Here is a 23,423-nt window from a genome sequence, read left to right on the forward strand (position 1 = left end):
AGGAGACTGAGGGGTGACCTCATCAATGTTTATAGACACATAAAGGGTGAGTGTCAGGAGGATGGAGCCGGGCTCTTCTCGCTGATGGCCAATGACAGGACAAGGGGCAACGGGTGCAAGCTGGAGCAGAGGAGGTTCCACATTAACATAAAGAAAAACTTTTTCACTGTGAGGATGACAGAGCCCTGGAACAGGCTGCCCAGAGAGATGGTGGAGTCTCCTTCTCTGGAGACCTTCAAAACGCTCCTGGACACGTTCCTGTGTGACCTACTCTGGCAGGGGGGTTGGACTAGCGATGATTTTTTGAGGTCCCTTCCAACCCCTAACATTCTGTGATTCTGTTATGCATCAGGAGATGTAGAAGCAAACAGTCCAACAGAGGCAAAAACTAACTGGAAGATGACATTCATACATGCTTAACAGGAGACAACGTTCACCATTGGGAGAACTAATTTCCCCCAGTGGTGGCAGCAGAAGAAAAAAGAGCAAAGAAAGCAACTTTATTTTGAGGAACAGTGAGCAAAGGACACCAGATGCAGCTGTGGCCCTTGTGGCAGACAAGGAGAACTTTCTGCAACAAATACTGAATGCTGAATCGAAATCCAGAGAACAGTTCCCTTCAGACAGCCTCCTACAACCACATTATTTTCTCTATTTCCCGAATATAGTCATAAGACACTTGGTAAATGAATGTTTTCCTAGCAGCTACAACGCTATAGGATTCTTTTGTAGCCATTCTGATGGGGACACCAGCATGATTCCCAACCTTTCTTCAAATCTGAATGCTCATGCTGGAGACACAAACGACAATTTACAAGCATAAAAAATAAGCATGTCGCAAGAGAAAGTCTGATCATCACTAGTTACATTTTCAAAATTCTCCATTATATGCAACAATAAAAACCCTACTACGGTGTAAGTTGCAGAAGTGTGTTAATTTGAGAACAGTTACACAAACTACCAACATGACAAATTTCACCTTGTCATTAAAGGATTAATTCACTTTCACCGAAAAGTAATATATTCTCCGCTAGTGAAGTGTGCTTCCATGGAGACAGAGAGACACTGGTTTTAGAATGATAAAGTCAATGGCTACAGCATTATGTTTTCTGATTATTCAGGTCAGTCTGTATGAGCCCATCCAACTGCTATTATTCTCATAAAGCTCCTTCGGAATGGAGAATCCATCCACAAGCAGAGAAAAAAAAAAAATTTCTAAAGCTACTGGTTTTTCAGCTGGTTTTGGCATCTTCTGCTACTAACTGCTATTGGAAAGAAATTAACAGGGCTCTGTAAATATATACCACTAGTGTATATATGTATCTTATACTTCCACTGGTCACGGCAGCAATTAAATTGGACTTAACTGCGGGTGTATGCAGTACAGGCAAATGTCAGCAGAAAGGAGGCTAACTCAGACACCTGGTAACTAAACTTGGTACCAAATAAGGCGGCTTCCAGGAAAGAAAATCCTGGAAGCAGAAGATGGGTTTTTCTAAAGACTGCTTCCTTCCCGTCAGGTTCCATGCTGGCCCATTTAAATTCTTTTCTCCTTTAGACTGAAGTACTGATTGAGACTGAAATGGAACCACAGCCATAAGAAACCTGACTAAACATCCTCCACTGCTGACCTACGAAAGGCTGCATCAGCCAAAACAAGCCTGGAAAAAAGCTCACCATGCAGTTTAGTATGGCAGGTTCTTTTAATCCTTTAGTAACAAGTAAGACCTTTTATATGAATGACCGTACCCTGTCTACTACAAAAAACAAACAAAGAAACAACCCCTCTCATCTGTAGCACAGAAAAGTTTGCCAGACTTCACACAAACCAGTATTTACTAGAATAACGAGTGGAACACATTTCTAGCTTACTGCCTGTCCAAGGGCCCCTATGTTAAGCGGGGGACTTCACAACTTTTTTCTTTTGAAATGCATCTGATACTTTCCCAGCACAGGTACAATCGTATTGTTACCTCATCCTAAATACCGAGCAATACTGGCAACACAATTTGCTTATTGGGAGGCACGGGAGAGGAGGGATACAAATTGAAATCATTTTTTCACAGTTAAGTAAGTGTCTATTAAATTTTGGAATGAAATGCATTTTTCAACTTTTTAAGAAGAGACCCATTATCTACAATTCCATTTCCTGTTGTATAAAATGTATTCTATAGCTGTACACTTGTTTTCCATTAATACCTCTGAGAAATAAATGAAGGGAATGAATGCCTTAGACACTAAAAAAAACCCCATTTCAGATCTTCATTGCTTCGATTTGTAGCTGGGCTTGTGTACCTTTACATGTCAGACTACAAACTCTTTTCAGGAACATTTTACTTTATGACAAACTATAACAAAACATTTAGTTTTTCCACAGCTAACAAAACTTTTCATTTACAGTGGTGGTATGTAACTAAATACCAAGTTAAGAAGTTGTACAAAGCCCAAATGCACCCAATAATGGAGAAAATTGTGGAGCTGGAGTTAAAACATACTCAAGAAATTCATCCGTTCAGGATGGCTACCTTCCTAAAAAACTAAAAAGACCAAGTCAAGCCTGACACCATTCTCTGAATTTATGAACAAGGTCCGTTTTATCACCATTTATAGATTCCTTTAAAACTCCAAACAAGTAAAAGGCTGTAGTGAGTATCTGCCTCATGAATGTGCTTCTACCAATCTACTTTAGTACCTGCTATGTTAGCATGTATATTTCACTACATTAAAAAGGAAAATAGTCAACAATAAAAAAAGTATTTTACCAGTGATCTTGTTAAGACGAGCTCTCTTAGCCTGAAATGAGTTGCCTAGATTACTTTTCCTCTTGTGTGATAACGTGCTCTCTGCCTGCACAAAAGCCATCTTTGGAACATCCACTACAGGAAATCCTACTTTTAAACAGAAGAGAAATCCAATAAAGTCACATTTCATAAAACAGCAACAACACCCAAAATACTTAAATATTTCAGAACTGCTATTAGAATACTGCAGCAAAGAAACTTTAAAATTCTATGTGAAATGAAAATGACACATTCTGAAGATTTAGTATTACACATTGAAGCATTAGATGCAGATTACCTAAAAATTTCTAATTTTTACTCAATATTATGAGAAATCAGTATTGAAGACTTAAATTGAACAAATTCTTATCAACCCAGACATATATCCATATTCAAGTATGTTTGAAACTATCGTCCATACCGGAATTTTTCTATCTTAGAACAAGATCAGGGATTACCTCACAGGTAACAGAAGATGCAGGAACATGAACCGAAGTGTACAACGTATGTTCTGCTCTTGTTAGAGTTAGTCAGAAGTTTTGCACAAGGATCAAACGGTGACCAAACTAGATTCATCTGACAAAAATTGTTTCTGAACTGATTAATTGTTATGTATCAAAGTTATCATAATAGCAAATCTGACATCTTCCTCTAGAAATACTAGTTACTAAATTGCAAAATTGACAACGGGAGTTCTACTTCAACATTACAGAAAAACCTCTTTTATCTCTTATAGATTTTATTTTTACCAAATGTGTCACTAGATGTAGGCTCCTCTTCCTTTTTTTGGACTTCCTGCATGATCGTAGAGGTTGAGGTTTCTTCTTTTTTTGAAGGAACCTTTAGCCATTTTCTGTCCTCTTTATCTTTATTGCTGTTTGCGCTGGTTCTAGGTTTACTTCCTGCTTTGTTCTTGGCTGCTGCTGCAGCAGCAGCTTTGACTAAAGCTATCCAATCCTCCAAAAAGGAAAAAATGGTAAGTAAGTATTAAAAAGTGTCTGAGACTCAAATAGAAAATACTTATAAACCCAGTGAAACTTCATCTAGAAATGTTCAAGAGCAGTCAAATTTCTTTTTAAGGCTACTACTCAAAGAGTGGTAAAATGAGTTTCCCAAATCGCCTAAATAAACTTGAATTGTTATCAGGATGCCACATGGATAAAAAGCAAAAAGAAAGAAACCTTCAAAACAACCACTGTGTATAGAATTCTCGCTGCACAGGTTCCCTGTACCCATTTCATGTGTTACAGCCATAGAAACCCAGGAGCTCCCAAACCCAGAACACTGGCTTTTTTTTTTTTTTTTACCCTTCTGGCTGTGAAATACACCAATTCCATTGCTGCTTGGACTTACGATTATTCAAAACTACAATCAACTCAAAGCATGGTCCAGCCAGCTGCGAGATTGGGCAGAGTTCTTCCTGAATTAAATTGATAAAGCAGGGATAACTTAGCTAATTATATCTGTGTTTCTAGAGCAACTTAGACAGCACTGTCTGCATTACATATTACAAATGCCGTTCAAGAATTTCAATAAAGTGCTCTCTATATAATATGACTGAATTTCACAACCCGCATTTAAGATAATAAAAGTGCCATTTTGGATAACGGCTTATTTGACCATACGGAAGCATCCAAGGAGTGAACAACAGAACATACAGCCCAAATTAATCTACCCTTTTGGCACGTAGACAAAGTCTAGCCACCCTACAAGTCAATGCAGAGAGCTAAATACTTCCAAGGCCAAGCCAAGCTCTTTCCACTAGTTTGGAGTGATCAGACTCCTGCCTTGTATCTCCTGAGTGTCAGGGATCAATCTGATTGCAAAAATTTTAACTTGATCCTTTTTACTGAAGTAATTTTTCTTTTTTTTTTTTTTAAAAAAAATTTTCTATAACATCAAGGTACAGAATTTTTCCATGGAGAAGTTATATGTGATATAAAAACCAACAGCAATGTTCATCCTCCACCAGTAAGAATTAAGCACCTGAGTGTTCTGAATGATAATTAATTTACTACATGACAATTTGGCTACAAGCCTATTTGCAGATTTGTACTACCACCTACAAAAAAAGGTATGAAAAAGGCTATTTTTTTTGTCTGATTTCCCATGAGTGCTTTACAACTAGTAAAACTTCCCCCACCCCCCAGCTGTAAAGAGACTATATTTTATTCTGGACTGTTCCCTGTTGTTGTGTTATCATGAGGTTCCTAAAGATTTTACAAATCTTGTTGCAACACAACTTTTCCCCCACTCACGACGTACTGTAAGTCTTTCAAATTTCTGTTCTACTGAGGTTTCTTTGCCTTCTTTGATGTATAAGAAAAGCATAACACAAAATACAAAGCATACATTTCCTTGTATTATGCTTTTCCTTCTCCATAGCTCAACACTTCAAAAATCACTGCTTTACATAGGTTCCGCTTCTACATCGCATCAAGCTATGTACTCAGAAACACCAACAGTTTTGATTCCACTAAGATAAAGTGTTCCGTGTCCAAACTGCCAACGCAGGATGCACACGCTCAGTCTAGCTAACAGCAGCAGAGTTTGGAAGCACTTCGGCAATGCTTACACAACAGGCAGCTACCAAGGCCGTTTGGTGATGTGCCAGCCACAAGGAGCGTGTCTAACTTGCCAGCTGCATAGTCAATCAAAAACACACATACCTCTTTTTTTGGCCAGCCAAAACGAGCACACAGATTAGCTCCAGTCCATCCAGAGCCTTGCCCATCCAGCAGGACAAAAAAAAAAAAGGATCGAGCTATTTGTGCTGGTGAGGAGTTAGGGGCCCTGAGAGTAGAAGTCTTACACTGTACCCTGGCCAAGGGATGAAGAATGATGATCAGGAACATGGCTGGAGCCTGGATCTCATGAAAAAAAGTGGGAAGCAAAGGAAGCACAGCCTGCATGAAAACAGCTACTAAACAGCATTTTCATTTTCAGTCAAGCTAGGCGCCCTGAAATCTGAAGCTCTGCAAAGATACCGAGCTCCAAGGACCAGACTGAACTAAGTGTCCTCTTCTAATGGTAGCCGTTCTGGTGCAAGACGAAGGGGGGGTTTGTTTGCATTCTGTTTCATCGATTGGATACTTCCCATAAGACATGGAGCTCACAAAGGGTAGCAGGACACGTGTAACAATGGAGCAAACAAAGATTAAACATTCAGAAGCCAGAGGAGAGAGACATTAATTAGGGGGGTAGTTAAACTTTTTTCTAATTTAAACTCAGTGAAGAGAACCCTGAGCAGGGGACGGACAAGATTATCTGGAGAGGTCCCTTCCAAGCTCAACAACTTCTGATTCTGAATCAGCCAGAAACTCTGTGGGTCCATTTTTATGTTGGCTCCACAGTAAACCCATAGGCACTAAAGTGACACGCGTAATTCCTGCTTTTTAACCCTGAACTCCTGCTGAGCGACGGCTTAGCTGCACAGCTCCTGACGTGTAAGAACTATTTAGCATCTGCGACGCTAAGGTGACTATATTTCTTTCGAAGAGCACAGGAACTCCTTCAGAAAGATACATCTGTGCTTTCTTCAGATTTTTTACAAAAATTAAACAAAAAAATGGGAGTGTAACAGTGGGAATCTAAACCACAATGAATTCTGAAATCTGTCTCAGGGTTGTTGTAAAACATTTACTCTGTCAACCACAATAGCAGGACACTAAATATCGTAGACATCACAAACTATTTGCATATCTTTAATAGCAGGACTTTTTCTCAGAGCATTCAGTATACACAAAGCCAAGGGGCCAAATATGAACACATTACAAGTTAATAAAATAAAGGCAAAATTCTCCTAAAAGAAGTTTTCCCTACTTCTCCCTCGTGTCCTGACCTTGTTCCTCTATTGGTGGTTCTGTGTTTCTGCACCATCCAGACCAATTCCCCGCTTCCCACAGGATCTCACCCCAGTGAAAGTTTCTCATTTACATACATCACTAAAAAAAAAAAGTGTATTTCCTTCTTTTTTATTCTTACTAAAATTCATCTTTAAAGTAAGCTGAGAAAATTGACAGAAGAGAAGTAATGGGGCACCATAGTTAGAGGACAAAAACATTACTTTATCACTGCTGAGGAAAACTGTCATTATGCTAATTAGATTCACTAAATCAAAGCACAGGAAATTGCACGATCAAGAAATACGTTAGCAGAAGTTACCCAACAGCCTTACACAGCAATTGGCTAAAGACACTTGTATTTTAAAACATTCCTTTGCATAATCTTAAACCTGCAACAGTGGGAAGGCAAAACCAGAATCATTTCCAAAATCCAACCCTTGCGCCAACAGAATTCACACACACATCATTCTCCCTTCACCTGCCTACAACCACCACCTTTTTGCTTCTCTACAGTACTAAGATTCAGCTGGTTTTCCTCTCCTGACACATCGCAACTCCCACACGTTCATACATACACATACATAAACCACCATCAATCTATTGACTGGCTGATTCCACATCAAGCCTGGATTCCCTACCCTCACCTTTCAGTTCTAAACAGTCTGCCCCACCTACACCTTGGCTCACATTCTCTCCTGTCACATCTTTTTTCCTCTGTCCCAATCATAATTCCATGCTTTTTCCTCAGCTTCCTCTTCCTGTGTGCCAAGACCCCGCCCTCTCCTTCAAAACCCTCCTCAAAACTCACTTCTTTTGGTTCGATTTCCGTCACTAATCTCAGCTCCGGCGCTATCTGCTCCCTCTCGCGCGCCTAATTACATCGAAGATAAAACAAAAAACATGAAACAGAAAAAGTAAGTTATCCAAATACTTCATATGTGCTCTCACAAGGGCAGTCTCAATATCCCCAACTTCTTTTATTTTTCTCTCTGTACTATGTTAGCCACATTTCTGTGTGATACCAATTAATTTGGGCTTATCTGCAGAGCAACCTAACCTATGGTCTCATTCCATTGAGCCACACAAATATTTACCGCTCTTAAAAATTTTGCCTTTCCACCCTCACAGCCGAGTCTTGTTAAAACACGCTTTGCTGCAACTCAAAAATAGTTTGAGTGTCACAGTGTTTACAATCTCTTCCTTTGAGACACGCTAGGCTCAAATCAAAGAATTAACTGGTCTGTATCTCCTTCTCCATGTAATTAAAATTCTGCATGCTTAGCACACACCTTCCAAACAGATCTTACATTTGTTAAATTTGCTAATGCACTAGAACTTGAAGTATCTTAAGCTTACACTCATCTCTTGAAATGTATCTTCTTCTTTGCAAACAGACAAAAATCAAGACATTGGTGTAAATTAAGCATGACGGTTTGGATCTGCCAACTCCACTATTTGTCCAATCAAGTTCTGTTCTTGGTTTGGTTTTGGTTTTTTGGTTGGGGTTTTTTTTGGCTGGTTGGTTTTGGGTTTTTTGTTTAGTTCGTTTTTTTGTGGGGGTTTTTTTTTTGGTTTTTTGTTTTTTTTGTTTTTTTTTGGTTTTTTTTTTAAGATTTATATTACATTTTTAAGATTTACATTACATTTAGCAAATGTCATCTTAGAAAGTAAGTAATAAAAAAAACCTCAAAATCATCCATTGGAATGCTAGGCTTGGAGAAAGCTCAGTTTCAGATAAGCGATTTTCAAAGCAAACCATAGATCACATTTTTATTCTTAAATACAACAAAAATATTTTGAAAAAACAAACATTTTACCATAGCATAATAATGTAGAGATGTTGCAGAAAGAATCTTTGCCTTTGAAAGCTACAGAACTTCACTTGTATCTCTCTTTTTGCAAAACAAAATGCTAAGACTATTTTCAATTAGCATTACAGAAAGCATAATTGGTGGTGGTGTTGCTGCAAGACAACTTAAAAATTCTAAATCCATCTCAGAAAACGTAAATTTTGTCCCCTTATTCTGTCTCAAGACTTCATTGAAGACACCTCCATTCCACTCCCGAGATGCATGAGACTGACACCATAACTCTCAACTACTGCGTAAAATTAGAATAACAGACGAGCTGGACTGCCACCCAGCATGTCTGGACATCAAAATGCTTGCTAAGAAATAGATTTACTATTTTTTTTTTTAAAAACTGAAAATGCCTGTGGCCTAAGAGTTGTAACTCAAGATTAGACACAACATAGCTCCCTAGAAAAAGCACAGGACAGAGTACGGGACTTCTTTACATTGTCAAAGAAGGGCTATTTCAGCTCAGTCACAACGACATGACCCAGGTTTTCCTCTTGATGGAGTAAAATGATATACTCTAGCTTCCTAACTTACTGTCATACCGAAAGTAGTGTTTGAAATATTATATACTGGTTCAACAGCGTTACTGTAAGACTGCAGCAAGAATCCAGTGTCAGCGTGACTATGGATTTCAGTTTAATCTCTTTAAGGAAACAGTTTAAACAGTGCAGTACTGCCTGCACAAAGTTTCCAATGCTCTTTGTATAGACTATCAACCCTAGATACAGCTACCTGTAGCTGGAGGGCAGGATACAGAAGTGTTTTCAAGCCAATAGACATCTATCTGCCCTTGCCACAATATGGATGGTTACAACAGTAATCATGAAATGCCTGAGTTTTGTTTGCCAAGCTAGAAGGCATATTCCGAAGAAAACTGGGAGCAGGTAAGGGGAGTTTTTTCACATTTCTTGTCTCCGAGTTTCAAATAGTATCAGTGGGTTAATTCCTCATTAACTATGAGAATACAGTTACCATGCAAGGTAAATGCAATGGCGTTTCCACTGAAAGCATTTAACAGTTTAAACGTTGTTTTTCTTTCGCAAGTAAAGATACACCTAGTGACTAACTCATGTCCTCTACTTCACAGCCTCCCTCCAATTCTACTCAGCATCTCTTCTTTAATAGCAACGGGACATTATCAGAAATAAAGAAATATTTATCTCTCTGAATCCTCAGAAGTTCTGATATAGGGAAGAAAACCTCCACAGAACAGTCACGTTAAGGGCAAAAAGCTACCACAGTAGCAAACAAGAGAGATGGGTGGAGAAAAAAAATAAACTAAAAAAAAAAATAAAAATCAGCAGCACAGACTACTGACAAGCTAAATCTTTCTCCTGAAAGGACACCAGAAGAAAAAGTGTCTGGATGCCTCCAGTTTCGTAAACTCTGCAAGACAGAACTCTGGGAGCAGATTAGTCAGCAATGGAGTGCACAGCAGCTAGGCATTTCAGATAGAGGCAAGACTACCTGAGCAGCACACTCTGGGGCATCACCCATAAGTCTGGTGAAGCAAGGCAGTGCAGGACCTAGAATAAAGACTGTAATCTAAAACTAGTTGTGCTAGATGACATTTTTACTGTCTCAAGATATTAAAAAAACCCCACCAACATCCTATATAAAACCTAACAAGGAGATACCTAAAGCATTCTTACCTGCCCTTTTGCATCCTCTGGCATAGATTTGATATGCATCCTCTTAAGACATCGAATAACACCATCATAGAACTGTACTGTGAATGTTCCTAGAAAAGGATGGATGTCATCACTACGAGTAGTTAAGAAACAAACGCACCTTGTTACTATGAAAGCTTTATCAAAATGTTTTGTAGGCTGTATGAACAAAGTAACCAGGTGTTACCTACAGTCAAGACCAAGAATTTTAAGGAAAAAAAATTAATTACAGCCTCAATGAAACCCTGCTTTTATATCGTTGCTCTTTCTGCACTTGGACAATTTCAAGCGTATTTAAGCTTCCGTGTCACTGTTGCTCATAACTCAAAGAATTACGTAATATTTAAGTTGCCACAATAGGGAAACAATTCAATTCACAATTAAACCCTTGTTTGCTTTATACTATAGTGAAAACCAACTTCTACTTATGTTCGCTGGAAGTATCACCCCATTATGAGTACTGCATTTAAGGTGTTCCTTTATTTCCCCATTTCCATTGTTTTTCTTCAATAGACAGAACTTTAGAGAGACCTACCATTCCTACAACAACTACGAAAACTTAAACGTAATGTTAGCCTAAACCAATAATAGTACAAAATATTTGTAACACTGAGCCTACACAGGATGCATATAAAAATATCTGTGGCGCTACACACAGGATATTCTCTCCTCACTGAGGAAACATTAAGCATTTTGTCTTCCAGAAGAAATTCCCATTTTCTAATTTCACACAGGTAAAAGAAGAACCTCTTAATCAATCTGACAGAATAGAAACATTTTCACTTAATATTGAGGCAGTGAGGAAAATTTTATACGCATGTCGCTTTTTTAAGCGGACTACAGCTACAGCATACATAGGCAGACAGTCCTCAACAAGGGACCATACAGGAATACGTACCCTCTTTGTTAATGGCTTCAATCTTTGCAGGGTAATATCGACAGTCTGTCCAACGAGCTAGGACTTCTTCTCCAGGCTTAAAATCCTATTTTATATAAATTTAGTCATTAATATTTTAATAGTCTAGATTTTTTTCCTAAAAAGAACTAAACATTATGGGCTAGAGAGATTTAATGTAGGAAAACAAGTAGGACAACAAACAAAAAAGTCAAAGACAAAATAAATATGCCACTTACAACAAATTCTTCATCATCTTTCAGCCCTTCTTTCCTTAACGCTGGTCGCTCCAAGGGTCGCAACCTATTGCTGTCCCAGTAAATCCACTCATCATAGCGATGACTCCAACGTTCAAAATGGACCAGCATCTTCCCCTCTTCATAATCTATCTTCTCAATACGAGATGGATACCTTGAATGAAAAACGTAAACTGATAAATCTCAAAGCTTTTTGTTTGGGTTTTTTTTTTGCATACAACAACGCTTACATCACCATTCAGAAAGTTATATTAACACCTTGTACTGAGAAATCTCCAAGTCTGAAAAAGATGAAGTTACTAAAGTGACAGTAGGATAACATTTAGTTTAAGAGTTATCTATACACATCAGTAATAGATGGATCACCTTCATCCTACTCAGATGATTACATACAAATTTAAACCTCAAACTCCCAGATCAAAACTGTCTGAGATTGGCATTTACAAGTTTGTGCTTATTGGTTTTAAAACCTGTGGTTGTCTAAAGAAAAAGCCTGTAAGAATTTTCATTTGCTTGGGGACGGAAAGGATATAAAATAGTATTAGAAGTACATTCATTACTCTTATTATATGAAATGTTTCAAACTATACCATTGATTCCAGACAAATCCGAGCAACTAATCAAACCCAGAAGTCAACAGAACATTCTTACTTAATCTAAGCCACTTACTAATTTATAGATCAGCTTCCACGATCTCACTGCCATTAAATTTGATTCATAGCAACTATTCTTTAGCAGTCATCTCTCTTTAACTCCACATGCACTAAAATAAATGTCAGTCTTAACGAATATGTGGATTTTACTGTCAGCAAACACTGTATGTGCTCAGCAGAACTAAAACATGACTGAAACACCACCAGATCAAGCCTGGGGCATCTAATTTTGGGTGTGGCATAGACATAGTTCAGGATCCATAAAGGCTGAGACTACATTTGTGGGGAAAAAAAGGCAAATTTCTCTAACTCCAACAATTATTATTCAGTCTATTTCTGTTTCACCAAAGTGATGTATTTCACAAAAGTGTAGTAGGGGAAAAAGGCACAAACTGGTTTTGTCACACTACTTCCTCCACCAAAATTATTAGATTCCCTTATTTCTACTGTATGAAATGCAGAGAATACTGGAATGAGGCAGAATTCAGCACCTCCTGCCCTTCACAAAAGTACTGAAATGGATTCAAAAGGGCAAAGAATCTCCTAAAAAAAAGGTTCGTTAGATCATCACACTTTCTCCAGAGTTTATATTAGGGATGGTCTAAAGTTAACAAACCATGTATTGAAATGAGAGACCACCGCAAAAGGACAGCTGTCTTTTTCATGAAGAGACAACCTGTTTTTCTAAGGAAGTGCTACTGTGGAGCAACAGTAAGAGAGCAGAGCTCGAGCAACCAATTTCCACCTCTACTGCAAATTCCACCAGCTAGAAACGCAAATGACATATACAGGAACCCTGTCAACATTTTCAGTTTTGAATACTTCCACTCCAAAATACTGACTGTGCTGATAAATGAGTCTTTAACACTATGTTCTGGTTAAAATACAAGTTCTCAGGAAGTACAGACTTTCCTTATTTCCTGGTGACCAGAATAGGACATTAAAACAAAAGGTTTCAATCTCAATTTGCTACTTCATTTCTCCAGTCCTACTTCTTCAGCTGCAGCGATGCATACAGCCTCCAACACCTAAATATCTCAGGAGTTACTGAATGAGAAAAACCTCTGATTTTCTAGGTTACTACGGCAACTCCTTCAGCCCCATTTCACCCTTGCATCAGAATGCACACGGTCCAACCTCTTGTTGCATTTCTCTCATCCACACATTTCAGAAATGCAAAATACTTCATAGCCATTCTTTAAGTTCCCAACTTTAAACTCACTCAACTTTAAAAACAAACAAACAACGTCTTAGTCTCAAACTGCAGACTCACTTGCCACCCTACCAACAGAAATTTTTCAAGATAGAACAACTCCACGGGACTTCTTCCACAGAAAGAACAAGATCAACCCCCTTTCCCCTCTCAAGTAGACAGACAACAATCTAACAAGAACAGTGAAGCTGATGGCACATCAACATAGAGAGTAAAACTTGCAGGTCAAAACCTGAATCCCATCATCAGCATTCTAGTTTAACTTTGAACAAGGCTTCAAGAAAATAAAGTCAGCCAAGAGACGGATTTCTTAAGTCCTGCCTCTGATTATGCTTTCTTCTTAAGTCCACATGCTGCCACACTTAGGAATTTTATTATAAAATTTCTTACTAGTTTTTCCATCTTCCCAAGCATTTCAATTTCAGACTTCTTACAATTAGACATCAAGTGTCCAAATAAGCAGGAAGAGCAGCAACACAGAGGAAAAAGTAAAGTTACCGTACTACAGCAAATATATGAGTCATGTTACCTAAAAAGAGTTTCGCATAGAAGTAAAGGAGGGAGGGGAGCTCTTTCTCACTACAGTTGGAAATTTCAGGTTTATCACACGCCAGACAGGTAGTGATGCAAAACTACGGTTATTTCACAAAATTCAGGGACCATCAGCCAAAAGACAGAATTCTCCTTTTCCTACGCATCTGCAACACAAATACTCTGTTCCCACTGCGGCGCTATGCTATAGCGGTTCCCTCACTACATTTTTATTACTGTTACGGCTGGTAGCTTTCACTGGTCACCATCAGCAAGGTCTCCATTCCAAGCACTGTGTCTAGAAGGGATAAAGTGGCAAAATATGGTACACTGCCCTGGAAAGAGAAAACTTGAGTAAGAGGGGGAAGTAAAATACAGAGTAGAGTTAGAGACAATTATATAATAATATAGGTTCAAGGAAAACTCAGCAAGCTGAGAATCAAGATACTTTTATTTTTATATATATATAGGAAAAAAAAAGAACAAAGAGAAAAGCTAGCATCAGTCAATAAAAGAAGCTATGCAAAACATTTAGTCTTACTAAGGATCACTCAACAGAGGAAATGCAACATCAGGTATGTATTGGTTAATTTCTCTTTGATAAATAAAATTTATGCTATCAAAATCCTTTTAAAATGTCATTATCAGCTCTGAATTAGAGTCCATGATACTGGTTTTGCACAGTTAAGTCTTACAATAATCATATCATTACATAATTGCTTAATTCCAATAGTTTATGTTTCTTCAATGTACGTTAAGACAGCGGTTGCAAGATGAATAGAGCCCAAACCTGCATCCAACTCCAATCCTCAGAGATGGAAGATTTAGCAAATCTCTGAACCACCCAAGCTATATATGATTGGTTATTAGGCAACCCAAAAATAACTTTGTATGGATTTAGCAACAAGCTATTACCCTCAACACACACTAAATTTAGCCACACAACGTGCCACAAATATGTATGAACAGTAATATTTCAAAATGCTGATCCCACAGTGGAAAAGAGCAGAGCATAAATATTCCAGAATTTACTATTGCAAACTTTATACGGCACAGAAATATTTTTCTGGTGTGACAGTTTGTGTGCTTTTACAGAAAATACTCTGTTTCATAAATCACAAAATTATACAACTATTTCAAAGGGAAGTATGTATTTCCTGCTCAACAAGTAAAATGGCAACAAATTTTTTAATCCACCTTTTTAAAGAATTCTAGTAACAATGCACGCAGGAAATCTACTACGGCTAAGAGCAATGTTTACATATATTCTGTAGAAAGAAGATTAAGAAGAAGATGGTTACATCCGATACACGAGAAATTTTATGTAGAAGTCCATTCCATCGCAGAGCTACAAGTAGGCATTACGAAGAAGCGCTGCAAGGGGGAATACAAACAGCATTTTTTAGCGTACCGAAGTGTAACGATGTTTGAGGCCCAAATAACCTTCCTGTCAGATTAATTCTCCTTGTTTGCCACCAGCGAGTACACCACGCTGAAGTATCGAAATGAATTTGGTATACAGATTTGCCAACATTTGCTCAGCTCAAATCAGAAAAATGCACTCTAAAAAACTGTGGAAAAAGTCTTTACTTTTCACCTAAAAACCCTAAACAGACCACCACAGTCCAGTTCAACAACGAAAGTGTTCTTTTGGCGGGAAGAAACAATAACCTGCAAGTTGGGTTTCTTGGGGGTTTTTTGGGTGTCTTTTGTTTTGTTTTGTTTTCTTTGAACAGCATGCTGGAAATAGAATTTAATAATCACAGAACGGTTTGGGTTGGACGGGACCTTAAAGATCACCTAGTTCCAACCCCCCTGCCATGGACAGGGACACTTTCCACCAGACCAGGTTGCTCCCAGCCCCATCCAACCTGGCCTTGAGCACTGCCAGGGAGGGGGCAGCCACAGCTGCTCTGGGCAGCCTGTGCCAGTGTCTCACTGCCCTCACAGGGAAGAACTTCTTCCTAATAACTGATGTAAATCTCCCTCTTTCAGTTTGAAACCATTACCCCTTGTCCTACTACCGTAGGCCCTAATAAAGAGTCCCTCCCCATCCTTTCTGTAGGCCCCTTTAAGCACTGGAAGGCCTCTCTAAGGTCTCCCCGGAGCCTTCTCTTCTCCAGGCTGAACAACCCCAACTCTCTCAGCCTGTCCTCATAGGGGAGGTGCTCCAGCCCTCCGATCATCTTCATGGCCTCCTCTGGACTTGTTCCAACAGGTACATGTCCAGGACAATCCCAAATAAAGTCTCATCCAAATTTCAGAGGGTTTTGTTCTTGTTTTTTAAAGAGAGAAAAGGAAAACTATTGTTAGCTGATGGTATCTGCCCAGTTTACATATTGCTTGCTCTCCCCTCTCAGGTTCCAGGGATTCCAACCCCATAAGAACTATGCAACATTTTTGTAAAGCTGCAAAATTTAACATGGCTTACAAAACCTACGCTATGAAGCACTGGTCAGACAACAATAATGCTCCAACATACAGGAAACATTAATGGGAAACCTCCAGTTTTCATTTCTTGACAGTGTAAAGGAAAAGAAATACCTATTGTCTCCAATACACTCAACACATTAATGGCCGCACAAGCGGTATTTTTCATTTTTAAATCATCATCTTCCTTTTGATCCTTCAAACGTGAACCAAAAAATTACCCCGTGAGATGGGCCAACAGTTATTTCAAACTGTAAAACAGGACGCAAAACCACTAGTAAATGTACCCAAGTCTGCACCTACAAAGTCCAGAAACAGACACATACTTTCCGCCTTGACAATAATGGTATAAAAAGTCTTTTCTTCTACATCGTAGAAGATATAAAAATCAAATACCCTCCATTCTGACTTCTCCACAAATAGTTTTCTGGTATCTGCAAAATCTGCAAACACCTATTTCTAACTCCCCACATTTTATTATATACTGTATTACAGCAATATAAAGCAGAGTCTTTGAAGTCCTTTCAAATACCTGGCTGTCGGGTAAGACAGTCAACTGAAATCCAAAGCTAGGACTGTAAAAAGTAAGATTTCCTTAAGTCTTACAGGGAAAAAGCTTCCTCCACGCTCAGAAAACCAAACACACCAAGTCAAAGTGCTGCTGTTCTGACAACTAACCTATTTTAGTGATCTGTCTCCATTCCAGAACTGCAACAAGGGCCATGTACCTGTACTTTCTGTGTTACCTAACTTACAGCTTAGATCACGCAGATCAGGAAAGACTATGGTCTCAGAATAAAAACAGGGTTGGGTTTTTTTCAAAGCACTATCAGACACTTACAGGACAACCAGTAGAGAGCCAAAGCCTCAAAAGACACAAGAAAAACGAAAAAAAAAAAGGAAGAGTTGCATCTTTAAATGCAGCAACTTTGCAGAGACTGTGTCCTACTTGTGGGAGCTAACAGCTTAAGAACCAGTCTTACACGTGGGCATGTACTTGCAGATATGTGCAGTTTTAGTGCCGTTTCACTTGTTTCGTCAGTGAGAGGCATGGGGGGGTGTGTGCACATGTATCAGGATCATAGGATAATTCAAGTTGGAAGGGACCTCAGAAAGCCTCTAGTCCAACCTCCCACTCAAAGCAGGGTCAGCTATGGGATCAGACCAGGTTTTCCAGAGTTTTATCCAGCCCAGTCACGAAAACCTCCAATGGCCGGAGGCTCCACAAACTCTTTGGGCAACCTGATCCACTGCTTGAAGTGTCCCATTGGGAAAGAGACTCTCCTTGCACAGAGCCCGAATCTCTCGTTTCAACTTGTGCCTGTTGTCTCCTGTCCTCCCACGACACTCCACTGTGGAGAGCTTGGCTAAGTCTTCTTGAAGACATCCCTGGAGGCACTGGAAGGCTGCTAGCAGGTCTCCTGAAGCTTCTCCAAGCTAAACAAGCCCAGTTTACTCACCCTCTCTCTTCACAAGTCATACACTCCAGGCCCCTGATCATCTCGTCTATGTTTAATAGTTTTCAGTAATCAGCTAATCCTGTCTCATTTACTATCTGCTGACAGATGCTCACACTGATTTTGATTAGAGCTGCACTCCATAGTTTGCTTCAGTGAACTGGAATTTAACAGGTGGTACAAATTCGTTACGCAAGATGACCTCCCTTGCAACAGTACACGGTTGCACTTGACAAAGAAGCAATGGCAGTCACCTCCACAACAAAGCAAACGTCAACAGGCGCGCTGACAGCCTGTCTTTGCTGATCAGTTCGACCAGGCTTTCTTCCACTCAGGAATTGTCCGTGCCAGACGATACCAGTGACCCAAACACTGTCTGCAAAAACTTCCTCATTTAAAAGTACAGGGGTTTTAAGCAATAAGGAGTCATGGCACACAATACCTTCTCCAAAGTTTACAGAAATCAAACAGAACACCAGATTGCAGGAGATGAACCTGTTCAGCAATTACTCCACAGACAAAAATGTAAGACCCGCAGAAATGCCTCAGAAAGCAAAACCATACTTTACTGGACGTTTCCCATCCTCTAGAAGCCTTTCTCGGTTAACATTTTAACTGGTCATGAAGACTGGATCTTTAAATGACAGCAAGCTTTCCAAAAAATGGAGAAAAAAAAATTAAAACCCCTTCAAAGGCTATTTTTCAGCAAGTGTCCTCAATTTGTCACTTGCAGAAAGACTGAGATAAGCAATACTACTGCTCTTCAATTTTAGTTTTGTTAAAAATATAAAGAGACCTCATGTAAGTTCAGCAACTTTGTTTTCGTTGAAGCATATATTTCTGCATGCAGATGAAGGGAATGCATACAGCTTATATATAGAAAGAACTTAAAAAACATCCACCACCCCCTTATGCAACAGAAAGCTAAGAAAAAAAATCACATGGACTATTATTCCAGCCCGTGTCACCCTAATAATAACACAACAGCAGGCTTTCTCTAACCAGCTGCTCTTTGGTTATATACACGAATATTATTTCATTTGAAAGAGTCCCGTTTTCAGTGTTACTGTAACGACAAAATTTTAATATTAACTTGCTGCTGCTGTATGTGGCACCACAAACTTTTACACGCATATAAACTTGACCTGTTCTACCTGGTCGTCCACATGATGAATCAATTCCTAGAAAGTTCAGGATAAATCCTCTTCTGTTTGAAAATACCAAGCACCTCGACTGTAAAGCTTGTGATGGGGCCCACACCTGACAAGGCCGAACACAGACAAGTACTCCAGAGCTGCCAGGCGACCCTTCCCTGTGAAAAGGCTGCACAGATTTGATACAAACCACACACTGGATATTCTGTGACTTCCTTTTGATACAATTAAGCTGACGCTGTTTATACATATTAACTTTTGTTATCTAGTTACATTAACCAATTCTGTAGTCACAGAAGATGCTATAAAAAGTTCTCTTAAAATTATTCTATTTTTATAGCACTATTCAGACAGTTTCATGATCTTCACATTCAGTTATAGACTCGGTATGTCAAGAACTCACCCTACAGCAACAGGTAAGAACAAGAACTGTTCTGTAAACTATACTTTCCTTTAGATACCACTTATTAAAACACTTTTGCTATAATCAACATCAAAGATCTACAGACAAAAAAGTTTAACCCTACTTTCTATACAGAGTATATAACTACCGGAGTAAACACGTCAGGAATACACAGACTTCTCTATCACAGAACTTGAACTTGGAGTCAGAAGGATCAGATGTTTACACGTTACATGAACGTGCTTAGCTCTCCAGGAATGCAACAGAAAAGGAGGTATAGGCCTCTCCATTTCCTAGCCCTAATTACTCAGAAAGCAGCTAAGGAAAAACTTCTGGGTAGAAGCAGCAACTTCTGTCACCTACTTTAACAAAACCAGGGATTTTTCAAACAGAAATAGCGCGGCCAGCACACATCACGGCATTAGCCCACTTGCGTTAATAAAATTTTGACTAATAATTTATTTCAACATTGCTCCTTCCAACAGTAACATGTTGAAAGAGAACAGCTCCTTTCACAGCACACATGCTGCGTAGCACGGTCCTTGTGCCCAAAAATTTCCATTTTATAGTCTTGACTCTTAGAATATGACTGGGTGGTGCAGTCGCAGTTTTAAGCACTCCATTCCTCCAACCGTCTGATACAAATACAATCATACTTTCCCACTCCATGAACTCTGAGTAAGGATGTTTTCTTTTTTTAAAGTCAGTTTTGTGAACTTACGAAGTGTGATAAATGAGCACGAAACGACTGAGCTTGCATGCCTTCAAGCTAAAACAAAAGTAGCCTTTAGTCACAGAAGTTTGCCACAGTAGCACACGATCACCTCGCACATGACACTGCATTCCACACCACTCTGGAAAGGCTCTTTGCTTACTACAGCTGCACAAGCAACTAAAAGCAAACAAACAAAAACCCGCAGAAAAGTTTAGTTTGGTTTCTGAGAAATACTTTCCTAGAAGCTAACAGGTTTAACAGACTACTTAGGTGGAAATTCATAAAGTTCGTATATGAAACAGTCAATTAACAGGAACACTAAGTTTTATAATTAGACATCAAAACATACAATATGCACAAAACAATTATGCTTTTAGCAAATACTGCACAATATCTTCCATACCATTTTTGCAAATAGTCCAGTGCCTCCAAACGAGCACCAATCTCAAATGTGATTCCAGGACGATTTGGAGGCTTTTTACTCATCTTGATACCTTCTTTTTCACAACCTTTGGAAGAAAAAAAAGTCATATTAAAACACATAATGTTGTCTAAAAAGTGTCATTGACAGCAAATACATTCCAGAAGGTGGAAAAACACATGACATTTCTATCCCGACTTTCCATTAACTGCTTCATTTTCAGCAGTATAGTCAAGGCCCAAAGGAAGCACCAAAAAAAAAATTCAAGTATTTTTATTCAGATTTCTTTCCCTTCCAAAAATAAAACCGTTATAAACTGCAAGTCAAAAAATTTAAAAAAAAAAAAAAAAAAATATCTGATGCTTATCTCTGGAACTGCAATACAATTCCTTGACATCCTTTTTGAACATAATTTTAAGAGTTACCTACAGTCAACGTGTGTTCTCTCCTCTGGTGTGGAAAAGGTCAAAACCAAGAAAAACTTACCTGACCAACAACAGAAATTTAAAGACAAGCATGGCCTAAAGGACAGGTAAGATGAAATTAGCCAAACCAAAACTAAACAAACAAAAACCCCATCTTCAGCCTTTCTATGCAGCCTCGAGCCTCATTCACAGCGCTAAGTAAGTTCCAAATGTGCCATGTTTTTCGGTAATTCAGTCAGCACCAAAACACCACTTCTCTGTCGCTATTGCCGCGACTTTCCGAGCCACTGCCTCTATCACCCCGCAGCACACCGCGGCTTGCCGTGGGGGCGGCAGGCGCTCGCTGCGTGCCTGCGGAACCAGACAGGGTGCCAGGCTGCAGGGCCAGGGCCTCGGTGGCCCGGACCGCGAGAGGAGCAGCGTCCGGACCCCGGTTCTCAAGCGGGGGCCCCCTGACAACGCTGGGAGCGCGATCCGGGACAGCTGCCTCGGAGGCGGCGGCCGACCTGAGGAAACCCGTGCCGCTCCCTGAGCGCGGAAGATACAAAGGGGTTCAGCCCAACCAGGCTCGGAGCGCGGGAGGGCCCCCGGCCGCCGGGGGCTCAGCGCTCCGGCAGGCCCATGGGAGGACGCGAGTGGTCGCGGCCCGCCGGCCGCCCCTCCGGTCGCCGGCAGGGCCCAGAGCGGGGAGGGCCGCGGGCGCCGCCCCGCCAGGCCCGGACGCCGTGAGGGGGGCGCCGGAGCCCCGCGCCGTTCCGGGCCCGCCCGGAGGGAGCCCTTTCCCGGGGCCACCCGCCCCGCCGCCCGCGCCCTCTCCGCGCTCCTTACCGCCTCCTCCGACTCTCAAGGCAGCGGGCGGGGCCTTGGCGGCCCGCAGCCCCGGCTCGGCGCCCGCTGCTCCCGCTCGGCGCGGCGCGGGGTGTCCGGCGCGGCGGCCGCCCTCACAGCCCCATCCTCCCCGCGCCCCGCCGCCGCGTCACCACCCCGCGACGAGCCCGCGAGGCGCGGCTCGGCGCCGCCATGCCACCGCCCCCGCCACGTGACTGCGGAGCCTCCGCCGCGTGACGCGAGTGGCGGGGGGCGGGGGCGGAGGAGGAGGAGGAGGAGGAGGAGGAGGAGGAGGAGGAGGAGGAGGAGGAGGAGGGAGGGGCGAAGCGAGGGAGACAAAGAGAGGCGGCGGCGCGCATGCGCGGCGGTGGTTGGCAGCGCCAGCCGCCGTGGCGGGCAGTGGGTCGAGGCCGTGGGTGACGCTGTGCTGGTGATGCAGGCGCTGAGTGACGCTGGCACAGCGTCACGGCTGTCCCTGCTGCCGTCATACGTCGTCTACCTCAGCCATAAAAACAGAGGAGAGGGAGAAAGGGGTGGGGGTGGCCCCCCAGGTGGCCACGGCCAACAGCCGGCCGGGCGCCAGCCGGCTGGCGGGAGGCGCAGAGCGACGGCCTCATCGCGGCCTGCGTTTCCCTCCCTCCTTCCCTCATGAAACCAGCTTTACTGATACGGGAAAGTAGAAAATATCTGAAAATATTCTTTTTGAAATACGTGATATGCTTTAGTCTCTGCAATATTAGCTAGCTAGCCTTGTCTTTGGTAAACAAGAGTGTGACCCCCTGCCCTTGGCAGGGCTTAAGTAGGGTCTTTATCACTTGAAGGCCTGCTTCGTTGTTTGAGGTAAGGTAGGGATGGGGGAGGAATTGTCTTTGCACAAACCGTGACCACGGAGGGGGATGTTGCCTTGAGCTGTGGTCCTGGGGGGAGACGCTGCCCAGCTGCCCCGGAACTGCGTATGCTCCGGAGGATGGGTTCAAAAGGACAATCATGATGAAGACTATCGAGGAACTCTTCCTTCCTCCCCAAGACCACCAAGAGACCCCCTGAAAGAGAAGACTGCACCTGTGCAAGGGGAGGAGGTCTAATTTGCATCCAAAGCGGGACAGAGTGATGAATATGTACTATGCGATGACGCAATCTTGTGAATATGTAAGTTTTGTTGCTTTACAAAGGAGGCAATTACCGCGGCTCGGGGTGCAAGCATCCTTAGGGCACCTGACCCTCGCTGCACCCAGCGCTGCAGAGCTGTGATAAACAGACCTGCTTCACGATCAACTTGGATTGCGGCGTTCTTTAGCAGATCATTACCTCAGCCCGTGGATTCTCCCGCTTTTACTCTTCCCAGTCCCGCCCTCATCCCGCTGGGAGCGGGGGCAGAGCGAGCGGCTGGGTGGGTGTTTGGCTGTTGGTGGGGCCAACCCACTGCCGTCCCTGTTGGCACCCAGCGTGGGGCTGGCGATACTGGCGGGTTTGGTCAGGGTGTGCTGGGCTGGATTTATCCTGTTACAGCTGTTCAGCTGCCACTTCCTCTGGCTGGTCCTAGTGCTGGATTATTGGCTCCATTTTTGCTGCACATTAAACTCCAGGGCTTCTTAAAATGGCTGCCGCCAGCCTTTGCTGTTTGCTGTGCTGCTTATCACCATGTTGTGCTTTGCCTGGGAGACCTGCGATAAAAGCACTGGCCTTGAGCCAAGTCCGGCGTTTGGCCCCTGCATTGCTGCCATCCCAGTACTCTGGGAACCACCTCATGGAGACCTTCCTCCTCTTCTTCTCCGAGATAGGTGTTTGCAACCTTGTCGTAATGGCAAGATCGGCACCATCACGTCACCGTGGACGTGATCAGTAAGATAACAGTCAAGTTTCCACCAGCTAACGAAAAAGAAACGC

The 23,423-nt window shown here is 41.6% G+C and overlaps 1 protein-coding gene across 8 annotated transcripts in view; it reads right to left on the bottom strand.

The window, feature by feature from the left end:
• The window catches only part of PHF20L1 (PHD finger protein 20 like 1), a 56,537-nt gene extending 36,175 nt beyond the window's left edge, over positions 1-20,362 (bottom strand). For 3 of the 8 annotated variants that reach the window (XM_086466130.1, XM_086466128.1, XM_086466129.1), the window contains exons 1-7: positions 20,266-20,362; positions 11,289-11,460; positions 11,053-11,137; positions 10,137-10,225; positions 7,434-7,496; positions 3,530-3,737; positions 2,763-2,891 (exon numbers count right to left, since the gene is read on the bottom strand). In XM_086466130.1, coding sequence (XP_086322256.1) covers positions 2,763-2,891; positions 3,530-3,737; positions 7,434-7,496; positions 10,137-10,225; positions 11,053-11,137; positions 11,289-11,460; positions 20,266-20,348 — 829 coding nt within the window. In that variant the 5' untranslated portion in view covers positions 20,349-20,362. The remainder of the gene's footprint in view (positions 1-2,762; positions 2,892-3,529; positions 3,738-7,433; positions 7,497-10,136; positions 10,226-11,052; positions 11,138-11,288; positions 11,461-20,265) is intronic. The other 5 variants (XM_086466132.1, XM_086466134.1, XM_086466131.1 and 2 more) reach the window with 3 other exon arrangements.
• Between the last annotated feature and the right edge of the window lie 3,061 nt (positions 20,363-23,423).

Source organism: Leptosomus discolor, chromosome 5, assembly GCF_034619465.1.
Source record: "Leptosomus discolor isolate bLepDis1 chromosome 5, bLepDis1.hap2, whole genome shotgun sequence".
Classification (NCBI taxonomy): domain Eukaryota; kingdom Metazoa; phylum Chordata; class Aves; order Leptosomiformes; family Leptosomidae; genus Leptosomus; species Leptosomus discolor.